This window comes from Suricata suricatta, chromosome 12 (assembly GCF_006229205.1).
Source record: "Suricata suricatta isolate VVHF042 chromosome 12, meerkat_22Aug2017_6uvM2_HiC, whole genome shotgun sequence".
Lineage (NCBI taxonomy): Eukaryota > Metazoa > Chordata > Mammalia > Carnivora > Herpestidae > Suricata > Suricata suricatta.
Genome location: NC_043711.1, coordinates 82658543 through 82683304, shown reverse-complemented (window position 1 = coordinate 82683304; position 24762 = coordinate 82658543). Strand labels below are relative to the sequence as shown.

The 24762-nt window shown below is 46.8% G+C and overlaps 1 protein-coding gene across 1 annotated transcript; it reads left to right on the top strand.

The window, feature by feature from the left end:
* The first annotated feature begins 1587 nt into the window (after positions 1-1587).
* On the top strand, positions 1588-15238 carry AHCY (adenosylhomocysteinase). The gene is made up of 10 exons (XM_029918512.1): positions 1588-1725; positions 7041-7231; positions 8333-8408; positions 9842-9991; positions 10871-10983; positions 11430-11637; positions 11728-11815; positions 11915-12032; positions 13119-13313; positions 14320-15238. The coding sequence occupies exons 1-10, from the start codon at positions 1698-1700 to the stop codon at positions 14449-14451; spliced, it is 1299 nt and encodes a 432-aa protein (XP_029774372.1). The 5' UTR covers positions 1588-1697; the 3' UTR covers positions 14452-15238.
* Positions 15239-24762: the final 9524 nt, after the last annotated feature.

The window sequence follows — 24762 nt, the reverse complement described above, 5'->3', positions numbered from 1 at the left end:
TACAGAATGATCTCATTTACACAAATGCAAAAACAGGCAAAACTACACAATGTGCTGTAGAGGGATAGTCACATAGGTAGTAAAACCCATTATGAAAAGCAAAGGAATGATTAAGACAAAATTCATGGCAGCAGTAACTACAGGGGTAGGGAGCCAGGGCTTGTGATCGAGAAGGGAAACAGGTGGCTTTCCAGGGTAGGGCAGTGTTTTACGGACGCATGGACCAACTTAATCAAAATGGTCGCAACAGCCGTAAGTGTGGGAGAAATGGCACAGGAAGAAGGAACAGAGTCAGAAGAAAAAGGAACATCAGCCCTTGAGGGCACTAGAGAAGGAGGAAGTTGCTATGGTCAGAAAAGGAACTACTAGGAGGAGAAACAGGAAAGTGGAAGCCGAGGGCATGATGTTTATGCCACAGGGAGACCGGAATGCATGCTGAGGCACTTCTTGTTGGATTCAGCCAGGACCCCTGATGCCCTCAGCTGCAGAAATTTCAGCAGCGCCTAGGGGTAGAGGCCACACAGCTGAGAACTGAGTGGGAGGTGTAGAAGTGCCTATCCAGAAAGGGGCAACTCTGAAAAAGTTTGAGAAGGGGAGGGAGAACATGGACAGCAGCTGGGGAATGGAGTGGGGCTGGGGTTCCTTGAAAGATAAAGGGTTTTCAGGTGGCTAGTTAAAATCACAAGAAGATCCATTTCTCACACACATCAGGTCAACAAAAATTTGTCAGGCTGACAAGTGGTGACAGATGTGGAAAAACAGGCCCTCTCAGATAGTGCTGGTGGGAGGGTAAATGGTTAAACTGCTTTGGAAAGCAATTTGGCAATATCTAGGAAAGCTACACATATGTCACTCATAAACTCCAAGTCTAGGTACATTTCTGCGCCAGAGACACCCACGCATGTACACTAAGACAAGTACAGAAATGTCCATTGCTCCATGTAGGCAACAGCGATAGACTGCATATAACTTGAGCAAACAGATAAATTAATCATGGAACGTATACAATGAAATACTATCCAGCAGCAAAAGCAAAAATAAATTTATACATGACTCGTACAAATATAATATTGACAGAAAAAAAGCATTTTGCATAAGGCTGAGCACAGTATGGTACCATTTATATAAAGGCCTTAAATACATAAAGACTTCTATGAAACGTTTGATTTACACATATGTAGTAAAAGCATTAAAATGCATACAAATTTACCTAAAGTCAGGATAGTGGTTACCTGGAGGGGAGCAGGGTGGAAGATCTGGGATGTGTGCTAGGTACTTGACATATTGCAACTTTAGGTATAATCCGTGTGGTAGGTATCATTTGGCCCATTTTACTAAAGAAGAAATTGTGGCTCAGGGAAATGAACTGGTTACTGAACTAATGAAAGAAAGAACGGCCTCAGGTTTGCTCTCAAGCCTCTTCCGGAGCTCCCTTCCAAATCCGGCGTGGACAAAACATGTTTTTCTCCGCAGCAGGAATCGAAGTCTGTTCGGGCCCCGCCCCCACCCCTTACGTTAGGCCCCGCCCCGGACCGCTCAGCTCTAGCGGGTCATGAATATGCAAACTAGGGGGGCATATTTAAAGGCGCCGGCGCCACGCACAGATTCCTGCCCAGCGCCGCCCTTTCTGTGCGAGTCTGTAGCTCCTAGGCGAGCCCTTTCGCCCGTGTCCATCACAGTGCGGAAGCACTGCCAGCATGTCGGACAAACTGCCCTACAAAGTCGGTGAGTTCTAGGAGTGCAGCCGGCAGGGTCGACTCCGCGCCCGCTGGGGTCCTCTTGGGGTAGTCGGCCGCGGGGCCCACGCGGGGTTCTCAGGACCCCTTGAATCGCGGGCTCGGCGCGATCGTGGCCGCGCGATGCCACCTGGGGGCTGGAGTTCTCATGTCGCAGGGAGCAGGTCGTCAGAGGCGGCCAAGGACTACAAGTCCCGGCATGCCGCGCGAGGCTCGGTGCCCCGGCGCGGGCTGCGGACCCGCCAACTGGCGGCGTGTAGCGCTCGGAAGAGGCTGAAACTAGCGGGAATCGCGCACCTGGCCGCGGCCCGGGACTTTTGGCACCTGCTGGGGCCTACTTCAGGAGGCCACGATCCTGCCAGTTGGTGTGGATCGGCCCCTTGGCCAGCTGGGTGGACCCGGACAAGTGCCCACCCTTCTCTGGGCCTCCTGTAGGGAAGGCGAGAGCCGTGAAGTCCCTCAAGCGTGGGAGGAGAGGCCTGGAGAGCGAGGCTGAGGTCTGCACTAGTCACTCACGGGGTACTTGAGTTCATTACTCGGCCTCTGGGGTCACTCTCCTGGCCAACAAGGACAGTCGTGCAGAGAATCTCGAAGAAAACTTGGAGTGCTTAGAAAAATCCTTGCACTCTGTCAAGTTGATAAACTGATAATTAATGTTTACCTGGCAGTTTACTGTGGGATGGGCACCACCTTCTACCTTTATTGTAGATTGACTCATTTTGTTTTCACGACTTCTTAGGGAAGGAACTATTTCTCATTTTACAATAAGTATACTGAGACACAGGAATAAAGATGCCTTGCTCAGGATCTTAACAGCTGCGAGGTGGTCGAGCAGGATATGAACCATAGGCCTTGTTTGCCTCTAAGCACACCTTTTCACAGCTGTATATAAGTGAACACACTTGGAACAAACCTAATGAACTCTCAGCACAAACCTGTTCAGGCTGCTAGCAGTATTTAAAGTAAATTCAAGACACCACTAAACCTGCAGAAAAGCATCAGTATTTATGGAGCACTTGGAGTGTAGCTGCTGATTTGTGTGTGTTTACAAGATCATCTTTGCAGGTGGATTTTATCCCATTATACAGAGGAAGAAACTGAGGCACTAGTAGGATGTACTTGCAAAGATTCTGTGGACATAGTAGCTTATCAAGTGGCCAGAATAGACAGTTGTTCCCATATAACTGACCAGAAAGGTTAAGTCAAGGTTACAGTGCCTGAGCTCACGAAGTGGGGAGATCAGGCAGTCGGGATTGAGGGCATTGGGTTGTGTGGGAGGAGATAAGGGTGCATTTGGAAGTAGGGGAGCTTGGGTTGATAGGACTGGAGGAAGGAAGCCCCCATCAGGAAGGTATTTTTATGCCAGACCTTGCCCATATCACAATTTTTTAAGTTTGTTTATTTATTTATTTATTTAGGGAGAATATGAGTAGGGGAGGTGCTGAGAGAGAGGGAGAGAAAGAATCTTAAGCAGGCTCCACACTGCGAGCATAGAGCACAGAACTGTGTGTGAGATCTGAAATCAAGAATTGCTTAACCCAGGCGCCTGGGTGGCTCAGTCGGTTAAGCCTCTGACTTCGGCGCAGGTCAGATCTCACATTCGTGTGTTCAAGCCCCGTGTCAGGCTCTGTGCTGACAGCTAGCTCGGAGCCTGGAGCCTGCTTCTGGTTCTGTGTCTCCTTCTCTCTCTGCCCCTCCCCCTCTGATGCTCTCTCTATCAAAAATAAATAAAACATTAAAAAAAAAAAGAATCGCTTAACCGAGTGAGGTACCCGGGTACCCCCCAAATCACATCTTTAATCCTCAGGGCTCATAGCAAGGTTAGAGATTATTATTTCTATTTTACAGATGAAGGAACCGAAGCTCAGAATGGGTATTGGCTCTTCCTCTTGGTTTGCCCTGGATAGGTTTTCCTGCAACTTCTATAATTCCTTAGCAGCCTGTGGACCAAAATACCCAGAACTTGGGTCACTAGACCTTTTTGTGCCCTTGGAGTTGAAGGACCTATGGAAAACTCAGGGGCTGGCATGGCTGTCTTGAGGGTAGTGAAGGAGTTATTTTTAGCTAGAGGGTGGCAGAGGGGATGGAGCCTAGCAGGATAGGACAGAGCCTACTGTCCGATACTGTTGGCCCTGGCCCGTTGGCCCGTCCCACCTTCCTTGATCCTTGAGAAGGGCCTCTGGCTGTAGCCCTGCCCCTCTGCCTGGCCACCCCCACCACTGCCATTGACTGGCTATGGAACCTGGGGCAAACCTCTCTCTGGGCTCTTTTTTCATAGGTAAATGCAAATGCTGGGAGTTGGGCTAGGTTCCCATTTGTCTCTTTTTTGCCACTCCTGTCTTGTGCCAACCCCTTTCATGGACCCTCTCTCATTCATTTCTAATAGCAGAAATAGTCAGTAGATGTTTGCTTACCTCTGTGCCAGGCCCTGCTGGGCACTGGAGATACAAAGGCGACTGAGGATAAGTGGAGGACAGGCATGCATCTGGACAATGTTGTGGTATCCTCCATTTTGTGAGATCTGCACACTTCTAGGTCTGTATGACCCGCTCTCCAGTTCTGGTTTCCCTCCTCCCTCCCTGGTCTCTTGCTCCACAGACACATGCAGCAACCAAAGGGGTCTTTTCAAAAAACAGATCTGGTCATGCTACTGCCCTTAAAACTTTGGAGCGCCCCACCTTACTGGGACTAAAATCCTGACTCTTCCTCTTACTCCCTCTACCAGTAGAGGCACCCTGGTGCACTCTGTTCCTCCAGCAAGAATACATACACCAAGTTCTTTGCTGTTTCTAGGTTTTTGTTGAGCATCTACTATGTGCCAGATACTATATCAGGTGCTTGGGGAGGAGCCTTCCAGGCTAAGAGAACTGCTTGAATTAAGTGGGAATGAATTTAGCTTCTCTGAAGGAAGGTGGTGCAGTTGAACATCTGGTGAGGGGGGAAAAGGGTGGAGAGATGGGGGAGAAGGGTGGGCAGTGAGTAGTTAGGATTTTATTCAAAAGTAAGGGGAAATCAGTGGAGATTTGTTTTTTACTTCAGCAGAAAAGTGGAGGTGATATAACTTAAGTTTTAAAATGCTTCTTTCTCTGGCTTCTGTGGGAAGAATAGCATGTGGGAGCAGGGAGACCAGTGAGGAGGCTGCTTCAGCAGCAGATGGGTTGGAAGGGGGCAAAAGGGGAAAAGAAGAATCAAGAAATCTTAAGGTTTGGGCTGGAGTGGCTGGTTGAATGGTGGTTTCAATTCCTAAAAGGGGAAAATTGGGGGAGTAAAAGTTTGGGAGGGAGGACAGGACGTTCCAGGGGCTCAAACCTGACATAATACATCTAGCTCATCATCCAAGTAGAAATACTGAGTAGATAATTGGATTATATGAGTCTCAAATTCAGGGGAGAAGTTTGGGCTGGAAGTTTGGGTAGGAGTCAACAGTTGCAGGGAAGGTATTTAAAGCCTGTAATGTGATGAGCTCATCTGGAAAGAGGGAGATGATGGAGCCCTGAGGGCTTCTGAACATTAGAGTGAGTGACAAGAAGAGGAGCTTAGAAAGCAGGAAGCAAACCACAGAAAGACAGGCAGAGAAGTCTAGAAAAGACAGGATTTCAGAAGGAGGGTGAAATTAGTTGGAACAGTGCTTCCGGGAGACAGTGAACATAGATAGTTGACCATTAGATGTAGGATTAGGCCAGTCTTGGGAGACCTTGGGAAGAAGAGTTCCACTGGAGGCGTGAGGTCTGCAAGGAGGGGAGAGTGCTGAGATCAAGCCCCACCCAGCAGAGACTGCTCTCTTGTCCCAGAAGAAGGCTCGGTGTGTAGCTACAGATGAGGAAGACCTGTGTGTTCCATGGTGGAAGCATGATATAGTTCTGAATTCTTCTCAATGAATTGTGAAGTGAGGTCATTAGTTGATGAGGAGAGGTGTTAGAGGTTTAGACAGAGTAGAATAGAAGAGTGAATTTATTATGGAAATGTGCTAGGATTGTGGAGTGTCCCTTGAGATTCATGGTCTTGGTATGGTTGTGATTTTCCTCCCACTGGGCTCTTTGGCTTGGGTGCAGTGGAAGGTTGGGTTTAACCAGGGGGGCAGTTTTGGCAAAGAGTTCTCAAAGGAGATGGTGGAATCTTAAACTGTGAAAGAAGTTGAGAGTAAGAAGGTGGTGTGGTGGTGAGGGACTGTGGAAATCAGTAGGATTAATGCATTAGAGGTTCTGACCTGACTGGCTATACCCTCTTAGGGCTCCAGAGGGGGAGAGGATTGGAAAGATGGGACATGGCCAGAATTGGTTGCTTGAAATCAAGATTTTCACAGGAGAGTAGCATTGGTCATGGCCTGCCAAGGTGGATCGGTGGGGGTGATGGGGGAAGGGGGTTGTGTGTTGAGGCACTGTGGGAGTAAGTCCCTCCCGTGGGAGAGGAATATTTCATCTCTGAATGTACAGTAGTTTTATTATTTGTTATTAAATTTTCTACAGTCCTTTCCCTCCCACCCGCCACCTCTTTGGCTGACTGGGAGGATCCAAATTTCCCTAATGATAAAAATTACCAGGAGTACCAGCCCTCCTCCTAGACCTATTAATCTTTTTTTCTTGGGGAGATTTACAAGTATGCCCAATGACTCTTATCAGGTAAGTTTGCAACCACTGACCTACAGAATGGCTTGGTGTGGCCTAGGAGAGAGAGAGGGTGAGATTATTAGAAGAGTATTGAGACGGTGAGAGAGCTCATTATAGGATCCTTCTTTCCTGTCGGAGAATTTGGACAAATTTGAAACATTTGGGGTGGCAGATACAAGCCAAAATTTAACCCTCGTTACTAATAGCATCAAAGCCAGAGGGTGTAGATTAGTGTTGAAGTCCCATGATCCTGTAGAGAGAGGCCAAGCGTGTTGGTTACACAGGTGAGTTTCCTCCAAGTAGAAAGAAACATCAGTAGTGGGGAAGCAGCATTTTCATATGGTCAAGGAGATGAAGCAACTGTGTTGAGCCCAAGGTGTTGGATGAAGTCATCAAGAATGATGACTTGGAAGATGGAGCACCAGGAGCTACAGTCGTTAGGGAATGAGGAGGTTGGTAGGTGGCAGCACATGGGTAGTGGAATGTATGTATAGGTTGATAGCTATTTTTTAAGGGGCACTTACCTGTGTTGTAATTTTCACATTCCTGTGTGGTTCTCTAATTAAATGTGTTCTCCCGCAAAGCTGTGAGCCTCTCAATTGAGTGTTTTGTGTTCACACGGGGATGAGTGAGAGTGGCAGTGCTTGTGGTTAGTGGGATGAGGCGGCTCATACAACTCCCTTCTTGGCCCCTGCAGCTGACATCAGCCTGGCCTCCTGGGGACGCAAGGCCCTGGACATCGCAGAGAATGAAATGCCGGGTCTGATGCGCATGAGGGAGATGTACTCGGCCTCCAAGCCACTGAAGGGCGCCCGCATCGCTGGCTGCCTACACATGACCGTGGAGACAGCCGTCCTCATTGAGACCCTCATAGCCCTGGGTGCTGAGGTGAGGCCCTCAGCAGCTGGGGCTGGGAAGTCCAATGTGGTATCCTTCTGGGGCAGGGCAGAGGCTCCAAGCTTGTCACGTGCCATCACCCTTTGTGGTGACTATTGTTATGCATATTTTCTCCCTGGCTGGGAAGATAGTTGCTGAGTTCCCTCAATTCACATCCTCCTGACTGAGGAGTTCCGATAGGAAAAAATCAACACCGAGGGCCCACCGAGTCATCTAAGAACTGGCTCTCATTGGCCCTCCCAGGGTCATGTGCCTGCCATGGACCAAACATGGTGCCAGAAGGATGGTTTGCTCTAATTATTTCAGCCTGGGTTAGCTCTGCCAACCTGTCTGGGAGTTTTGGTTTCCCAAGATGGGGCAGAGAAGAGCAGCCAAAACCAAATGAGTACACCAAGGCTCATCCGTTGGGCCTCTTATTTCAACATTCACACCCTGTGACCTGATTTTGTGGCCTTAAATACTGTCTGTACGGTGCTGACTCCCCAATATGTGTATGAGCCTGGACCTCTCCCTGAAACTCCAGACTTACATATCCAGCAGCTGATGTGTCAGTCCTCTCCACTTAGAGATCTAGTTGACATCTCAACCTCAACATGGCCACACTCATGATCTCCTGTTCCCCTTCTCTTCCTACAGTCTTCCTCATGTAAGTAAATGGAAACACCAGCCTTCCAGGTTCTCTCAGTTCAAAAACCTGAGCTCATCCCTGACTCCTCATTCGCTCTCATTCCAACTCTGAATCCTGCAGCAAATTCTGTCCTCTCAAACTTCAGAATATACCCATCATCCCCTCTAGTGCTACCATTGCATTTCTTGTCTGAACTCTTACAGCAGCTTTTTCAAGTGTCTCCTTCTGTGTGAAGCCCCACACCCTCCACATAGTACCAGGTGATGTTTTAAAGCCTAAATGGGGTCTTGGCAATGCTCTGGCTCCCATCCACTCACCAGTTGTCCCCAGCCTGTGGTTGACAGCTGGGCCTAGAGCCTGAGCCTCTTCGCCCTCGATCCAGGGCTTTGCTTTATCCCTGTCTAGTGACCCCAGTGCTTCTGAGCTCTCTGTGACCAGCAGCCCTGTCTTGTTGGCTATTGTAGGTACAATGGTCCAGCTGCAACATCTTCTCTACCCAGGACCATGCAGCGGCTGCCATTGCCAAGGCTGGCATTCCCGGTGAGTCCTGTTTGCTGCCGTGGGGATGTGGGAATGAGTGAAGGGGCTCTGCTTCTCCCTGTTGGCTTCACTGGCTCCTCCTGTGACAGGTTTTCCCCTGGCAGGGGAGATGAGTCCTCGTTGTAGAATTCTAGTCTAGTGATTTAAGGAAAGAGTTGTTTTGTCCCACTGTCCCCTAAAGTCCTATGGGATGCATTTACTGGCCCATCTCAAATCATGTAACCAGGAAGGGTGGGATCTTATGATTGGGAACCACATGATGTTGAGGAGAGGAAGTTCCTTGAAGGATGTAGGTCTATTTCCAAAATTAGGGAGGGATACTGGGCAGAAAAAGAGCCTCAGACGTCTGTCCGTTGCCTAGGGCCAGATGGTCTAGGAGCCTGAGGAAGGACTATCACAAGCTGCTTGACAAACAGGCACACATTTCCCGGGGCTTGGAGAGAGGAGTGGCTAACCCTGATGGTGATTAAATAGGACATTCACAATTCCTTCTAACCAACCATAGGTGGAAGGGAATGGATGGAGGAGGACCCTTCCAGACCCAGGACTGGCATGTCCTCCCCTATTCTTTGGCCTTATTTGGTCTCCATGACCCTTTTCTGGGAAAGGCCTTGTTTTCAAGACCATGTTCTGCTTTAGTCTGGGCCTCCTTGGCCAGTGTCGTTTGCTCACAGGAGATTCTTGAGAGCCCCATACCAGTGTCCCAGTCTGGGCTGGCAGTCAGGAGTCCTGGATTCTGATGCCTGTTCTGGAATGCTCATGCTAAGTGACCTAGGTGCTTCTTAGCTCCTCTCTGAGCTGTAAAAGAGGATGATTGTAATGCTTGCCTCAGAGTTTTTGTGAGGAAAAATTAGGTGGATTATAAGGCAGTCAGAATAATGTGTGGCACAGAGAAAGTACTCCTTGCATAGTAGCTGCTATTAGTCATTTTTTGGGCCAGACTTAGCCTTGGACAACCTACCACAGAGACTGTTAGGCAGTATAGAATGAATCTTGGCTCATGGGTCCACTTGAGTGTGGCTCAGCGACCCTGAAGGCCCTTTATCCCAGCAGAAGGCATTGTGGATGGGGGCCCTGGTCACTAGGTTGATGTTCCAGTTGTTGAGCCCCAGACAGAAAGGGGTAGGGAGGGAAATAATTATTTCCAGATACCTATATTTTGGCCTCTATCTCACTTAAACAGTACTATTGGAGATGAGGAAACTGAGGCTCACAGAGGTGAAGCAATTTGCTCAGTCACACAGCTGTTGGATGTAGAACCAGAATTTGCACACAGATCCAATTCCAAGGTGTTATCTTTTCATTGCCTGAGTCCTCAGAGGAGCCGGAGGTGGGATTTAGGTAGGTTACATTGGCCCTGCTCAGATGGCTCCCCGGAGCAGGCCCCCGTGGGGAGGGCCAGACCCTGATGTGCGGTACCACTCAAACTACAGTGTATGCCTGGAAGGGTGAAACGGATGAGGAGTACCTGTGGTGCATTGAGCAGACGCTGTACTTCAAGGACGGGCCCCTCAACATGATTCTGGATGATGGAGGTGACCTCACGAACCTCATTCACACCAAATACCCACAGCTCCTGTCAGGTAAGTGGGGCAGGTGGGTGGGCAGGGTGTTGGTGGTGTATCTGGGGTGCGCTTGCCCGTGTGAAAGCAGCAGGCCTGGCAGGACTCCCACTGCCTCAAGCAGCAGATTCTGTGGAAGATAGGAGGATGCCAGGCTCCTGCAGACATGCTGGGGCCTGGCCTCCTGATTTCTGATGGTGTGGGGCTGAGGTGGTGGTGGTGGGGGAGAGGCCTGGCTAAGGTCTGGTTCAAGGGCAAGCATAGGCCAGGGCTGGGATCAACTGGGAAGGAGTCTGCTTTGTTAAAAGCAGGGTGGGGAGGAATGTAGAGGCGGTAGTGAGTACAAAGGTCCCGAAGCAGGAAAGAATGGACTATTCTGGAAACAGAAAGGAAGTCAGCGTGGCCAGATTCCTTCACTGGGTAGAATTACAGGATGCAACTTTAATGAGACTTAACAGGCCAAGAGAGAAGAGTTTGGCTTGATCCTGAGAGCAAAGAGAAGTGATTGGATGGCATTAAAAAGATGTCTCTGAAAGTATATACATAAAAAATGGCTGCTGGCCCCGTGTGGAAAACGGGTCGTGGCTGGGAGATCATGCAAGAGATGATAGTGGTGGGGACTCGGGCAGTGGCACTGGGATTGCTGGGAGACGGAATCCTCAGCCTGCTGGTGGTGAGGACTCCTCTTGCATGCCAGCCTGGAGGATCGGGTGACTATGGTATCAGTCACAGAGACAGGAATTCAGAAGCAGCAGCAGCTTTGGGGGGTAAAGATAAGGAATTTGGGTGAGTTGAGGTGTGGGCTTTCTGAGGCTCTTGTGGTCTCATTCCAGAAGCACCCTCTTTATCCCTTGGGCAGCCCTTCCTGGCCTTGGGCTCATTCCTTCCTCTCTCTTTCAGGCATCCGAGGCATTTCTGAAGAGACCACAACAGGGGTCCACAACCTATACAAGATGATGGCTAACGGGAAGTTGAAGGTGCCTGCCATCAACGTCAATGACTCTGTCACCAAGGTGAGTCTGTGCAGCAGCATCGTGTTCAGCTCTTGGTTCCCAGTACAGCTTAGTAGGCCTCTGAAGAAAGGTCCTTGGGAAGGCTGTAGGCTAGGGACTTGAATCATTTATTTGAGGGGGGTAAGGAGCTAATAACTGAGGGTAGTAAGTCCATTAAAGAGGGAAATAACTATATAGTGAGTTTTAGGGCTAGGCACCAAGAGCTTTAAAGTGAAGCACGTTCTAAGCAAGTCTCTCCTAGCAGTTGATTCTTTGGAAGCCTTCTAGACTGGAATAGAAAGGCTAGAGAGAACGTCTTGGGCTGATCAGAGCAAGGGGGATGTGAGTGCCTTAGCTGGTAGAGAGAAGCGATCAGCCCAAGACCCACGAGGCCAAGATGCTGAGAGTAGGTGTGAGGCCCAGGGGCCTTGCCTGCCCCCATCACCCCTTTGCCCCTTTCCTTTCAGAGCAAGTTTGACAACCTGTATGGCTGCCGAGAGTCTCTTCTGGATGGCATCAAGCGGGCCACAGATGTGATGATTGCAGGCAAGGTGGCAGTGGTAGCAGGCTATGGCGACGTGGGCAAAGGTTGTGCCCAGGCCCTGAGGGGTTTCGGGGCCCGCGTCATCATCACGGAGATCGACCCCATCAATGCACTACAGGCTGCCATGGAGGGTATGATAGGGGGAAGGTTGGCTGTAGCCACTGGGGCCAGAGGAGGGACAGGGCCACCCTGGATGACCCTTGGATATGGTCTCTGCACAGGCTATGAAGTGACCACTATGGATGAGGCCTGTCAGGAGGGCAACATATTTGTCACCACCACGGGATGTACTGACATCATCCTTGGCCGGTAGGTGCCAGGTTGGGGGTCTCCGGAAGCGAAGGAGGGGGCAGGCTTGGGGCTGCTTTGTGTCCTGACTGTCTTCCTTGGGTTGGCGCTCCCTGACAGGCACTTTGAGCAGATGAAAGATGATGCCATTGTGTGCAACATCGGACACTTTGATGTAGAGATTGATGTCAAGTGGCTGAATGAAAATGCCGTGGAGAAGGTGAACATCAAGCCCCAGGTGAGAAGCCTCAGCAGGGTGGACAGATGGGAGCCTGGGGGGGACATGACTATGGCTAGTCACCAAGAAGGGTTGGTGAGAGGCTGTGGCAACCTGGGCAGTGGGACTGGAGAAGAAGAGGGCCCAGTTTCAGGGCCAATTAAATCAAAATCTGAGTGACACCAAGACATCCCCATTGTTTAAAGCACCCAAGATGATTCTGCTAGGCAGCCAAGGTTGAGCACCACTCCAACTTTTACTTAGCATGGTGGTTGAGAACATGGGATCTGTTCTTAGAATGTCCAGGCTCTCAAACTACAGCAATTTAACCCTTTATTTATTTATTTAGTTAGTTAGTTAGTTAGTTAGTTAGAGTTTATTTATTTTGAGAGAGCACGTGCATGCACACCCACCTCCCACACATACATACTCAAACATGCTTGCATGAGTCGGGGAGGGGCAGACAGAGAGGGAGAGAGGGAATCCCAAGCAGGCTCTACACTGTCAGCACAGAGCCCAATGCAGGAGCTTGATCTCATGACCTGTGAGATTATGATCTGACCTGAAATCAAGAGTCAGATGGATGCTAACCAACTGAGCCACTAAGGTGCCCTACGACTTAACCCTTTAGTTTCTCTTAACTTCTTTAGATTAACTTAACTTCAGTTTCTCTGTCTATGAAATGGGGATAATAATAGTACTTATAGGGTTGTTATTAGAATCAAAAGTGATAATTATACACATACACACGCCACACACACCTATAGTTTGTGTATGTTATTAGCCCGTGGGATTAATAATAATTACTAACCAATATTTAACCAGTACTTATTATCTGCCAAGCCATGTGTCAAGTACTTTACTTGTTTGGTTCATTAAATTCTCACAGCAGACTGGTGAGGTCTATAGCTCAAAGTTGCTTAATAAATATTAGCTCTTACTAATTGTGAGTGCGAAGCTCTTGCTGGAGGTTGTTCTAGGACAGTCCAGTCCTTCACAGACACTACTGGAGGCAGGAAGGCCTGCTGGACAACAGGGTAGGATGAGGCAGCAGTGGACATTGGGAACTGCCCTACCAACCCTCATTGCTGCTCTGCCCACTTGCAGGTGGATCGCTACTGGCTGAAAAATGGTCGTCGTATCATCCTGTTGGCTGAGGGCCGGCTGGTCAACCTGGGCTGCGCCATGGGCCACCCCAGCTTTGTGATGAGCAACTCATTCACCAACCAGGTGCTGGCACAGATAGAGTTGTGGACTCACCCTGACAAGTACCCTGTTGGGGTCCACTTCCTGCCCAAGAAGGTGGGTTTGCATCTCTGTCCTCTTAGAGTTCCTCACAGGGTCCTCCACAGGGCAGGAATCATTCTCTTCATTTAACAGAGGAGGAAACTGAGCCCCAAAGCAGGGTATGACTCCCAGAGAGTGGCTTGACTGGGGTTGGAAGATGCACTTCATGTCCGTGTTGGCAGGTCTCAGTTCCTCACCACATGGGTCTGTCTGCATAGGGTTGCTTAAGTGTCCTGATGAGAGGGCAGCTGGCCTTTCCCCTACACTGAATGATCCACGGGAAAGCAAAGCGGAAGCTGCAAGTGCCTTTCAGGACCTTGTCTCCAATTCCCATATCATTTCTGCTTTCTTCTGTTCATTAGAAGTAAGCCACTCAAAGGGTGAGGAATTGGGCTTCTACCTCGTGATGGAAAGGGTATTATGAATTTGCAGACAAAGAAGTTAAGCATATATTTTAAAACAATCACAACCATTTTAATCTAAAAAGGAAGTCTTGGCTATATAACGGAGGAGTCTAAGATTGAGACACTGGATCGAGGGATTTGTCTTTCTTTTCCTTGGCTGTTTTCTTCTTTACATTCACTTCATCTGTCAAATAGACTTACACTGATGAGCTAAGACTGATATTCTCACTGGTTAAGATTCCCTTCCTCTTTAGGAATTGAAGAGTCCCTCTCTCTACCTGTCATAGAAAATACGTTCTGTTCATAGATACCTTCCAGAGGAGCATTTGGTTAGTTGCTTGGGTTGGTGGAGGGTGAGGAAAGAGATGTAGTTGATGGTCCTACCACGACTAGTTAGAGGGGAGTATGTAGCACGGTTCTCTCTTGAGGAAGGGGAGCTGGGCAGCCAAAAAAACCAACACATTCACTGAGGCTGGCTGTGAGGATAGAATAAGGTAATATTTGTAACACATGACAGATACACCCACCGAATACTTCTTGTCTCTCTTGGTAGCTGGATGCAGGTAAGGGGTCCCCAGCGTGGCACTGATTCTAGGTGTTCCTGTGTTTTTCTCCAGCTGGATGAAGCAGTGGCTGAAGCCCACCTGAGTAAGCTGAATGTGAAGCTGACCAAGCTGACTGAGAAGCAGGCCAAGTACCTAGGCTTGTCCCGTGATGGCCCTTTCAAGCCTGATCATTACCGCTACTGAGAACCAGGCCTGTTTGCCTTGTAACTGCTGGCCTTGCTTGGGTCATACTTCTCTTCCTCAAAAGCAAATGGCACCAACTTTGGAATAGGTTTATTAATGTCCCCCATTGACTCCCTGGGGCTGGTCACTCAGTCTTTAACCTCTGCTGCATCCCTCATACTGCTCCAAGTGTGGCATGGTGAAATAAGAAGCCCCTTGTGAAGCCCTAGTCATGATAGAGGCACACAGGAGATACCCACAGGGAGCCATGAGCTCGGGGGTTTTGGAACTACTCACTTAGTCAGTCCTTAGGTTGGAAGTTGGCAGTACTGGTCACAAAGCCCATGCACTTTTCTATCTAGGCCCTCCCCTGGCCTATGGCCTTTATACCCATGTTCTCATTTACTGGTTTACTGGTTCCTCAGCCCATGACCAATGAGAATGAACTATATCAAAGGGCAGGGAGGAACTATTGGGGTTTTGTCCCTGAGAGACTGGCTTAGTGCTGGGTATTCTGTTGTTTAAGAGGTTTCTCAGAACAATGAGGTCAGTACTTTCAGTTCCTATTTTACAGAGGTTAGAATACAGTGTTACAGGACAACCAAAAAAAGGACAAGAGAAGTGACAGCCAGAAGTTGAGAGGAGCCAGGAGATCATAAAAGTAGGCAGAGATCTGCCACCTCTTTATAACATGATTCCTATCACAACCCCGGATCAAAAAAATTAATTTGGTTTATAATGTTTAATTACTGTGTATAATGTTAAAAGCAAGAAGATGGGTAAATAAAAAATTTGGTGCCTAAAAAAATTTTGCATCTTTATTATATAGGTAATCCACAGCCAACAACATATGGCCTGAGGAAGGAGTTATAATAGTTTTGTGCTGATGAAGGCAAGGGGTCATCTGCAGTGTAGGGTGATAAAAGGCTGCAGGCAAACTCTTGGGCTTGGAAGAATGGGTAAAGTGAAGAAAGAACTCTGTTTCTTCAAGTATGTCTCTTGTAAAAAGCCCATTTTTAATCTAAAGACTATCAATTATTAGGTGAATTTAGCCTACTTATATTTATTGTAATTTCTATTCATATTTTTTCTCTACCTTATATTTTTCTGTTCCAATTCATATTTTCTTTTCTCCCCATTTACACTTTGGGTTGATCCAGTGCTCCTTGGTGTGTGGGGGAGATGGTGGAGGGGGACTATTTTTGAGTACCTACTGGATACTGGGTGTTTTGTGGTTGGTTTTCTTTATTCTCACAAGCTTAGTAATAATGTTACCCTAATCTTATAGGTAGGAGTGGAGACTCACAGAGGTTAAGTGTCTTTCTTAACGTTTATAAGAGGCCACTTATAGGAAATTGAGTTCCTTCCTATTTGCATAAGTGGTCATATATTGAACTCTGTGCTGGTCTTGGATATCAAACCAAAACAACCCACCTGGATGGGTAACTGGAGACTATTCTAAGGGTCATCCACAGGATGGAGGGCCTGTTGCAAATATTGGGATGTTTGAGACCTGTAGCTTTTTGGAATCTTGAGGTAGAAGGAGAATGCACACACAAGACAGCTTTGCCATCTCCTGGCACTTCTCTTTTTCTGCCCACCTTTAGAGTTCAGTCCCTGGCAGCAGTAGGAGAAAAGCAGCAGGGAAGAGGTGATGTTTGAAATGGATTTTGAAAGAGCTGATAATTTTTAATAGGAATTGAAAGCGAAGGTATTCTAGGCAGAAGAACAGCTTAAGCAAGAGTGAATTGCAGGGATGGGGTAGGGAAGAGTTGTTTGGCTATAGTATAGTGGGAGATAGGAGGCAAAGGACTAGCAAGGTGGCCTAGGGGACAGGAAGAATAGGCCTTAAACACTAAGATGAGACCTCTGGTTTTAATCCTTGAGCTGCACAGACTCCCGAAATTTCCCTATTTGACTGAACATTCCACAAATGTGGCTGGCTCATTTTTGTATTTTTGGCCTCTGGCAATGAGGTGGTATTATTCCCCATGTTACTAATGAGGACAGAGGTTCAGAGGGGCAGAGTGGCCTGACCCAAGATCGTGTAACAATATGTTACATGCATATATGATATGACTCCACCATAAATAATTTTATAAATTTTGGTACTTCAACGATTACCAATAACAAATGATGCAGAACCCATTTCTCAATTGATCAAAAGTACCTGGCTTTTGTACTAGGTAGGATTCTGAGTCCCCAGTCCAAGCCCAATCCATACCCACAGGCCCATGTTTATGAGGGTCACCTAAAGGCAAGAGTTCCACCAAAAAGGCAGCACCCAGCTCAGCAACTCTGCCATGGTAGTCTTTGGGACAATAACTTCTCAGTGAAAAGAGGGGCAGGCCACTGTTCAACTGAGCCAGAAAGGTTAAACACTTTACGTCATGTGGTCGGATTCTCTGCTCCTTCTGAGAGGCCCCTGCCTGTGTGTAAATGCACTTCCATCCCTCAAGTCTGTCTCCTTCCAGACATAGGAAGTACCTTTCCAGGTATTCACTCCTGGGAGATCCCATGCAGTCCCCTACTTCCCTTCCTCTTTGAGTTCTGGTTTCCGTCAGGCCCTCCCCGCCGCCCCTTTCCTCTTTGGAGATGTCCTGTCAGTTCTTAAAAAAACACTGCACTGTGGTATAATGTGCCTTCCAACATTTTCATTAAGATATAAATGTTTGTATACTTATTTATAAAAGCATGTGGGAATGGCCTCAGGTAAACTCAATAAAACTACACTGTGTATAAAAAACAAACTCAAAACCAAAATACAACCCTCTCCTTTCACATCCGGTCTCAGCCTTACCTCTGATCTCAGGTCTGCTAATCTGTCACATATGTGACACTGACCAGGTACCCAAAATGAAAGATGATGTGTCCCCTTGCCCCACTCCTCATGTCTGGGCTCCACCATCAAAGCTTCATGGAGAAAAGAAGGAACTGACTAAGGGTCCTGTAGTGTCTCTAGACTGGTCATGGCTGCAATTTTTTCCCCCCAGGAAAGGCAGAAAGGAGGTTAAGGCCCTTCAGAGGGGGTGGGGGTAGTGGGGCTGGGCTTTAAAAGGAGGAGACATGGGTCTGCTGTTAACACCCCTGCTACCTGGGGCAGGGATAAAAGTATCTGCCTCATGTGGCTGTTTTGAGGATCAAACGATACAACATGCATGAAGAGTTTTGTGTCAAGTTTTAAGTGCGGTGTCAAGCACAGTGGGTGTGAGAGAGCTGTTTGTGAGGGCAGAGAATTTAGAATACTTCGAAAATTGGACAATGCTTTAGAAAAGTAATAGGATCTTAGAACTAGGAAGGACCTTAGAGCATCTATAGAGTCAAATCCACCATTTGTATACAGACATGTGGAGGCCCAGAGAGCGTAAGTGACACACAATGTCACCCTGTAGATCCAGGTGTCCAGCTTGCCTCCAGGATACCAGGCTCCTCTGCCCACATCCATGTGGTGGGAGGGCCCTGCTAAGCTGGAGTTGCTGGCATCCTTATCAAGTCCTGGTGGGGACAAGTAATGAGCTTGGAAGGGTCATGGGGGCCTATTGATACCAGTGAGAACTACAAGAGGCAGCAGGCAGGGGTCACCTCTGCTTTGGGGAGGCCTGGATTTTCAGGAAACCTCAGGAATCCAGATTCTTATCCCAGAGACCCACTTGGGACTACCCCAAGGGACAAGGCTAGGAAACACTTGAAATGATTGAGGCAGTCAGGGGTGACGATGTGATCTAGGCCTTCTCAGTCAGCTTCAACCAGTTCCCTATCTGTCAACTCTCCAGACTGGCTCAAGGACAGGTACATGGCTCAAGTAGGTCCAGACTCAACTGTAGGCTCTTTAGGACTTTTACTATAAATCTGGTGTGGTGCAGTGTAGAGAATTGCCCAACAGTGACTGCAGGAGCTTACCATGGGCTGCCTGGACCCAGATTCCCCACAACCACTGGCTTCCTCTCCTAGGCTGGAGGAGTTACAATGCCACAAGAGTCCTAAAGGTCTCTAAGTGGTAGGCAGTGGGCTTTTTCTGACAACTCCCATAAATATATTTGGTACCCAAATCTACCCTAATGGTCTTCCTGCACTCACATTCATTCTCATACTTGCCCTATTACCAGGAAGAGAAACAGGTGGGTGGGAACATACACCTACAGTGTATCCAACAGAGTGTCCTGCCTCAGCATGTGTCTCCATGGGGACCTGTGCCTGCTCTTCTACTAATTGCTGACTTACATGTAACCCCACTAATGCCTGTTCCTTAGCCCAGTAGTCAGTAAGCTTGGTGTGCGTCAGAACCACCTGGAAGGCTTGTTAAAGTTGCTGGGCCCACCCCGAGAACTTCTGATTCAGTAGGTCTAGGATTGGGCCCTATAATGTGCATTTCTAACAAGTCCCCAGGTGATGCCTATGCTGTATAGCAATCATTGTACAATTTGCCTGTTGCACAGCAGATGGCAGCTGCAGAACTGCCTAAAAATGGAGAAGAGAGCGCTCTTCGGTGGGGCTCCCAGGACTGGCAGGAGTGTGAACCCAGACCTGCTTCTTTGCCCCCATGAGGGGAAACCTACCTGAGGGTGATACCACACAGAAGTGGGAGACAGAATGATAATTCCAGAGGACCTGCATGGAGGCTTTATACTAACTAGAAATACCCTCTGGACTTTTTAGTGATGTGAACAAAAGTTCCCTTTTTCTTTTAGCCTGTTGGAACTAGGTTGCTGTGCCTGGCAATTTCAAGAGTCCTCCTGAAGTGGAAAAGACATGGCATCAGATTGTAGGAAAATTTAAAAAATGAGAAAATTAGTCTGCTGTAAAGCATTAGCTCTAGGCATTATCTCCTATGCCTTGCTTTCAGTGGCCTAGCGATTAAGGTGGGCTGGAGGTGAATTAGCAGTGAGATGTGAAGTCTAGGCATAATACTTAGCCTCTCCGAGCCCCAGTACCCTTATTTACAACAATACCTACCTCAAGAAGTGAATCTGGGGGCGCCTGGGTGGCTCCGTCAGTTGAGCAACTGACTTCGGCTCAGGTTATGATCTTCTGATTCGTGGGTTCGGGCCCTGCATCTGGCTCTGTGCTGACAGCTTGCTCAGAGCCTGGAGCTTCTGATTCTGTGTCTCCTTATCTCTCTCTGCCCCTCCTCCATTCATGCTCTGTCTCTCTCTGTCTCTCAATAATAAATAAATGTAAAAAATTTTTCTTAAAAAAGAAGTGAATTTGGGAACTTGGGTATCATCCAGGCATGAAGTAGCTGCTCAATCCATAGTCACTGTTGGTGTGATATGATAATTGCAGATCACAGGGCCTCAGTCTGTGAGTAGCAGGTCTAGGTCTGTGGCAGAAGTCACGGAACAACCTCAGAGGCATCCTGGGGGAAGGGGGCATGTCTCAGACCCTCCAGAGGTATTGGCAAGTGCAGGGGTTCCACGATTCGGGCTTGGGTGAAACTACTGAAGATTACTTGGGTTATTGGGCCTTCAGGGGCAGGAGCAGGTGGGGTAATGCTCTGTCAGATGAAGATCAACTAATTACCAAATCATTTAAGACTGGTAAATGGGCTTCCTTGGGATGCCCAAGGGGCAGCTCTTAGCTCATCAGTGAATTGACTATCCCTTGCCACTCATCAAGTCCCCTCCCCCTTTATTTCCCAGCTCCCTAAGAGCAGCACTCTGTCTCCTCCCCCAGACCCCATCTCTACATTCCCTTGCAACCTCAGACATGCATATATATGCAGATTTCCAGATATTGATAGATACTGGAATATATAGAGAAAAAAGAGAAGAAAAAACAATAACGTATGCAGGAAGAAATTAAGAAAGTAATCCCCACTGGCAATTGCATCAAAAAGAATAAAATTTCTAGGAATAAACTTAACCAAGGAGATGAAAGCACTGTACTCTGAAAACAATAAAACATTGATGAAAGAAATTGAAGATGACACAAATAAATGGAAAGTATTCCATGCTCATGGATTGGAAGAACGAATACTATCAAGATGTCCATACTACCTAAAGCAATATTCAAATTTAATGCAATCCCTATCAAAATACCAATAGCATTTTTCACAGAACTAGAACAAGCAATCTTAAAATTAGTATGGAACCACAAAAGACCCCCAAATAGCCAAAACAATCTTGAAAGAAAACAAACAAACAAACAAACAAAAAACTGGAGGTATCACAATCCGACTTCATGATATACTACTGGCACTGGTACAAAAATAGAGAAAAAAATAAGTGAATGGAACAGAATAAAGAACCCCAAAATAAACCCATGATTATATGGTCAATCTTCAACAAAGGAGGCAAGAAAATGCAACGAAAAAAAGTGTCCAACCAAGATGTTGGAAAAACTGGACAGCTACATGTAAAAGAATGAACCTGGACCACTTTCTAACACCATACACAAAAATAAACCCTAAATGGATTAAGGACCTAAATGCAAAACCTATAAAACCATAAAAATCCTAGAAGAGAGCACAGGCAGTAATTTCTCTGGCATCAGCCATAGCACCATTTGTCTAGGTATGTCTCCTGAGGCAGGGAAACAAAAGCAGAAATAAACTACTGGGAAATCAAAATAAAAAGCTGCATAGCAAACCACCAAACCTAAGAGACAATCTACTGAATGGGAGAAGATATTTGCAAATAACATAGTCAATAAAAGGTTACTATAAGATATATAAAGAACTGGGGAGTCTGGATGGCTCAGTTGGTTAAGCATCTGACTCTTGGTTTCAGTTCAGGTGATGATCTCATGGTTCATGGGTTTGAGCCCCACATCAGGCTCTGTGCTGACAGCATGAAACCTGCTTGGAATCCTGTCTCCCTCTCTCTGCCCCTCCCCAGCTCCCACGCACGTATGCTCTATTTCTCTCAAAAATAAACATTAAAAAATATATATGGAATATAATTCAAGAAGCAATTCAGTCATTACAAAGAATAAAATCTTGGGGCACCTGGGTGGCTTAGTTGGTTAAGCGTCTGACTTCAGCTCAGGTCATGATCTCATGGTTTGTGGGTTTAAGCCCCACATCAGGCTCTGTGCTATAGCTCAGAGCCTGGAGCCTGCTTCTCTGCCCCTCCCCCTCTCATGCTCTGTATCTCTCTTAAGGATAAATAAACACTAAGAAAAAAAAGTTTTTCACTGGGTGTTATATGGAAACCAATTTGACAATAAACTATTAAAAAAAAGAAAAAATGTTTAAGTAAACATTAAAAAACCTACCAAATATATAAAGAACTACAACTCAACACCAAAAAACCCCCAATCCAATTTAAAAAATGGGCAGAAGACATGAACAGACACATGAACAGATGATCAATATCTCTCATCAGGAAAATATAAATCAGCACCATAAGGAGTATCACCTCATGCCTCTCAGAATGGTTCAAATCAAAAACACAAGAAACAAGTGTTGGCAAGGATGTAGAAAAAAAGGAACACTCATGCATTTTTGGTGGGAATGCAAACTGGTGTAGCCACTGTGGAAAATAGTATGGAGGTTCCTCAAAAATCGGGGTGCCTGGGTGGCTCAGTCAGTTAAGTGTCCAGCTTTGGCTTAGATCACAATCTCATGGTTGGTGGGTTTGAGCCCTACCTTGAGATCTGTGCTGACTGCTCAGAGTCTGGAGCCCACTTTGGATTCTGTCTCTCTCTCTTTGCCCCTCCCCTACTTGCATGCTTGCTCTCATTGTCTCAAAAATAAATATTTTAAAAGATTCAACATAGAAGTGGTGCCTGGGTAGCTCAGTTGGTTAAGCATCCAATTTTAGCTCAAGTCATGATTTGTGGTTCATGGGTTCAAGCTTTGCATCGGGGTCTGTGCTGACAGGGCAGAACCTGCTTTGGGTCCTCCGTCTCCCCCTCTCTCTACCCCTCCCCCGCTCATGCTCTCTAAAAAAATAAATAAATATAAAAAAATTCCATTGCTGAGTACCCAAAGACTACAAAAACACTCATTCAAAAGGATATTGCCCCCTTATATTTATTGCAGCATTATTCACAATAGCCAAATTATGGAATCAGCCCAAGTGTTCATCAATAGATGAATGAAGGAGTGGGGTTCAACATGGTGGAGAAGTAGGGGTCTCCGTATTTCCCACCCACATCTCTCAAACAAAGAAGGGCTGAAGCCAAAGGATTCTGAACCCCAAGAGTCTGGGAAGAAAGGAGACAGAGCCTACTAGGAAGACAGCCTCATAGGTGTGTGATTGCAAACTGGTGGAGATAAAAACAGGCCAGGACACGGAGGCCCTGAGGAGAGGGATCCCCTTCTGTGGAGAGACAAAGGGAAGAGAAAGAGTGGCTGGGGAAATGTAGGACTGTATCTGGACAAAAGAAAAACCTCAGGCTAGGACGAAGAAGGATCCTATCATTCCATCTCTAACTGCAGGAAATTCTTTGGACTGGGGCTGTTTCTGCACTTGGGGACAAGGGGAGTCCCCTCCAGGTTTGGTGGTACCTCAGGGGCGCAGTTGGCATCAGGAGGAACTCATATTCTGCTCTGAAGTGCTGTGGCTCGCGGGATTACATTTCAGGTGGCATCATTAACATGCACAGAGTGGGAGCTTGGAATGTGGCTGGGTGTGGGCATAGGAGACGGCCCACCTTGTCTGTGCCCATGGCACAGTGAGGATGGATCCAAAGGAGTGATTTGAAACACCTGGCCTGTGGAGAAGGAACTGGGGGGTTGCCATTTTTCTCCCCACAACCACCACGGTGAGGCCTCAGTGATTGGTCTGTGGGGCCCACTGTGGAGATGGGGCCCATCTACACCAAACCATACCCATCCATCCTGGGTAGCTGATTATCTACAGGAGCTGGATAGATCCTGTGGAAACAGACGGCCCCCTCCTCCAGACAAGCACTACTGCATTGCCTGGATTAACTCTAGGGCTACTTCAAGAAACATACCAAAGCACACATGGTGGAGAGTATAAAACATCACTATGAGTAGGGAAATAAATAACCAAAGTCACAACAACAGAGAGTGAGTGATACCCTTCAAAAAACACCTCCTGAACAACCAGGCCCTGGACAGTCTATGAGCCTCCTTTAATATAGGAGTACTCGCAGGTGCAGAGCACATAATAAGCTCTTAAAACTTGCAAGAGATAGAAAGCTAGCCAAAATGATGAAACAGAAGAATTCTCCTGAAAAGAAATTCCAGGAAGAAATGATAGCTAAAGAATTGATCAAGACAGATATAAGCAACATAACTGAACAAGAATTTATAATAATAGTCAAAATTAATCACTGGGCTTGAAAAAGGCATAGAAGACAGCGGAGACTCCGTTGCTACAAAGATCATAGATCTTAAAAATAGTTATGATGAATTTTAAAATGCTATAAAATGAGATACAAAACAAAATGGAGGCGGCCACTGTGCAGATTGAAGAGGCAGAGAGGAGAATAGGTGAATTAGAAGATAAAATTATGGAAAAAGAGGAAGCCGAGAAAAAGAGACATAAATTGATCCAGGAGTACGAAAGGAGAATTCAAGAACTGAGTGATGCAATCAAATGGAACAATATCCATACCATAGGAATTCCAGAAGAAGGAGAGAGAGAAAGGGGCTGAAAGGGTACTTGAACAAATCATAGCTGAGAACTTCCCCCAACCTGGGGAAGGAAACAGACATTGAAATCCAAGAGGCACAGAGAACTCCTCTCAGACTTAACTTGAATCGATCTTCTGCATGACATATCATAGTGAAACTGGCAAAATACAAGGATAAAGAGAGAATTCTGAAAGCAGTTAGGGAGAAATGGGTGCTTAACATACAAAGTTAGACACATAAGGGTAGTAGCAGACCTATCTACTGAAACTTGGTAGGCAAGAAAGGAATGGCAGGAAATCTTCAATGTGATGAACAGGAAAAATATGTATCAATAGATGAATGAATAAAGAAAATATGGAGTATTTATATACAATAGAATATTACTCAGCTATTAAAAAAAATGAAATTTTGCCTTTTGCAAGAACATGGATAGATCTAGAGCCAGAGAAAGAAAAATGCCATATGATTTCACTCATATGTGGGATTTAAGAAACAAAAACAGGGATGCTTGGGTGGCTCAGTTGGTTAAGCATCCGACTTTGGCTCAGATCATGATCTTGTGGTTTGTGGGTTCGAGCCCTGCGTTGGGCTCTGTGCTAATAGCTCAGAGCCTGGAGCCTCCTTCGAGTTTTGTGTCTCCCCCTCTCTCTGCCCCCTCTCATGCTCATGCTCTCTCTCTGTGTCTCAATAATAAATAAAAATGTTTTTAAAAATTAAGGGAAAAAAAGGAACAAAAGCAAACGAACAAAATAAAAGAGTCAACCCTCCCCCCAAAGCCTCTT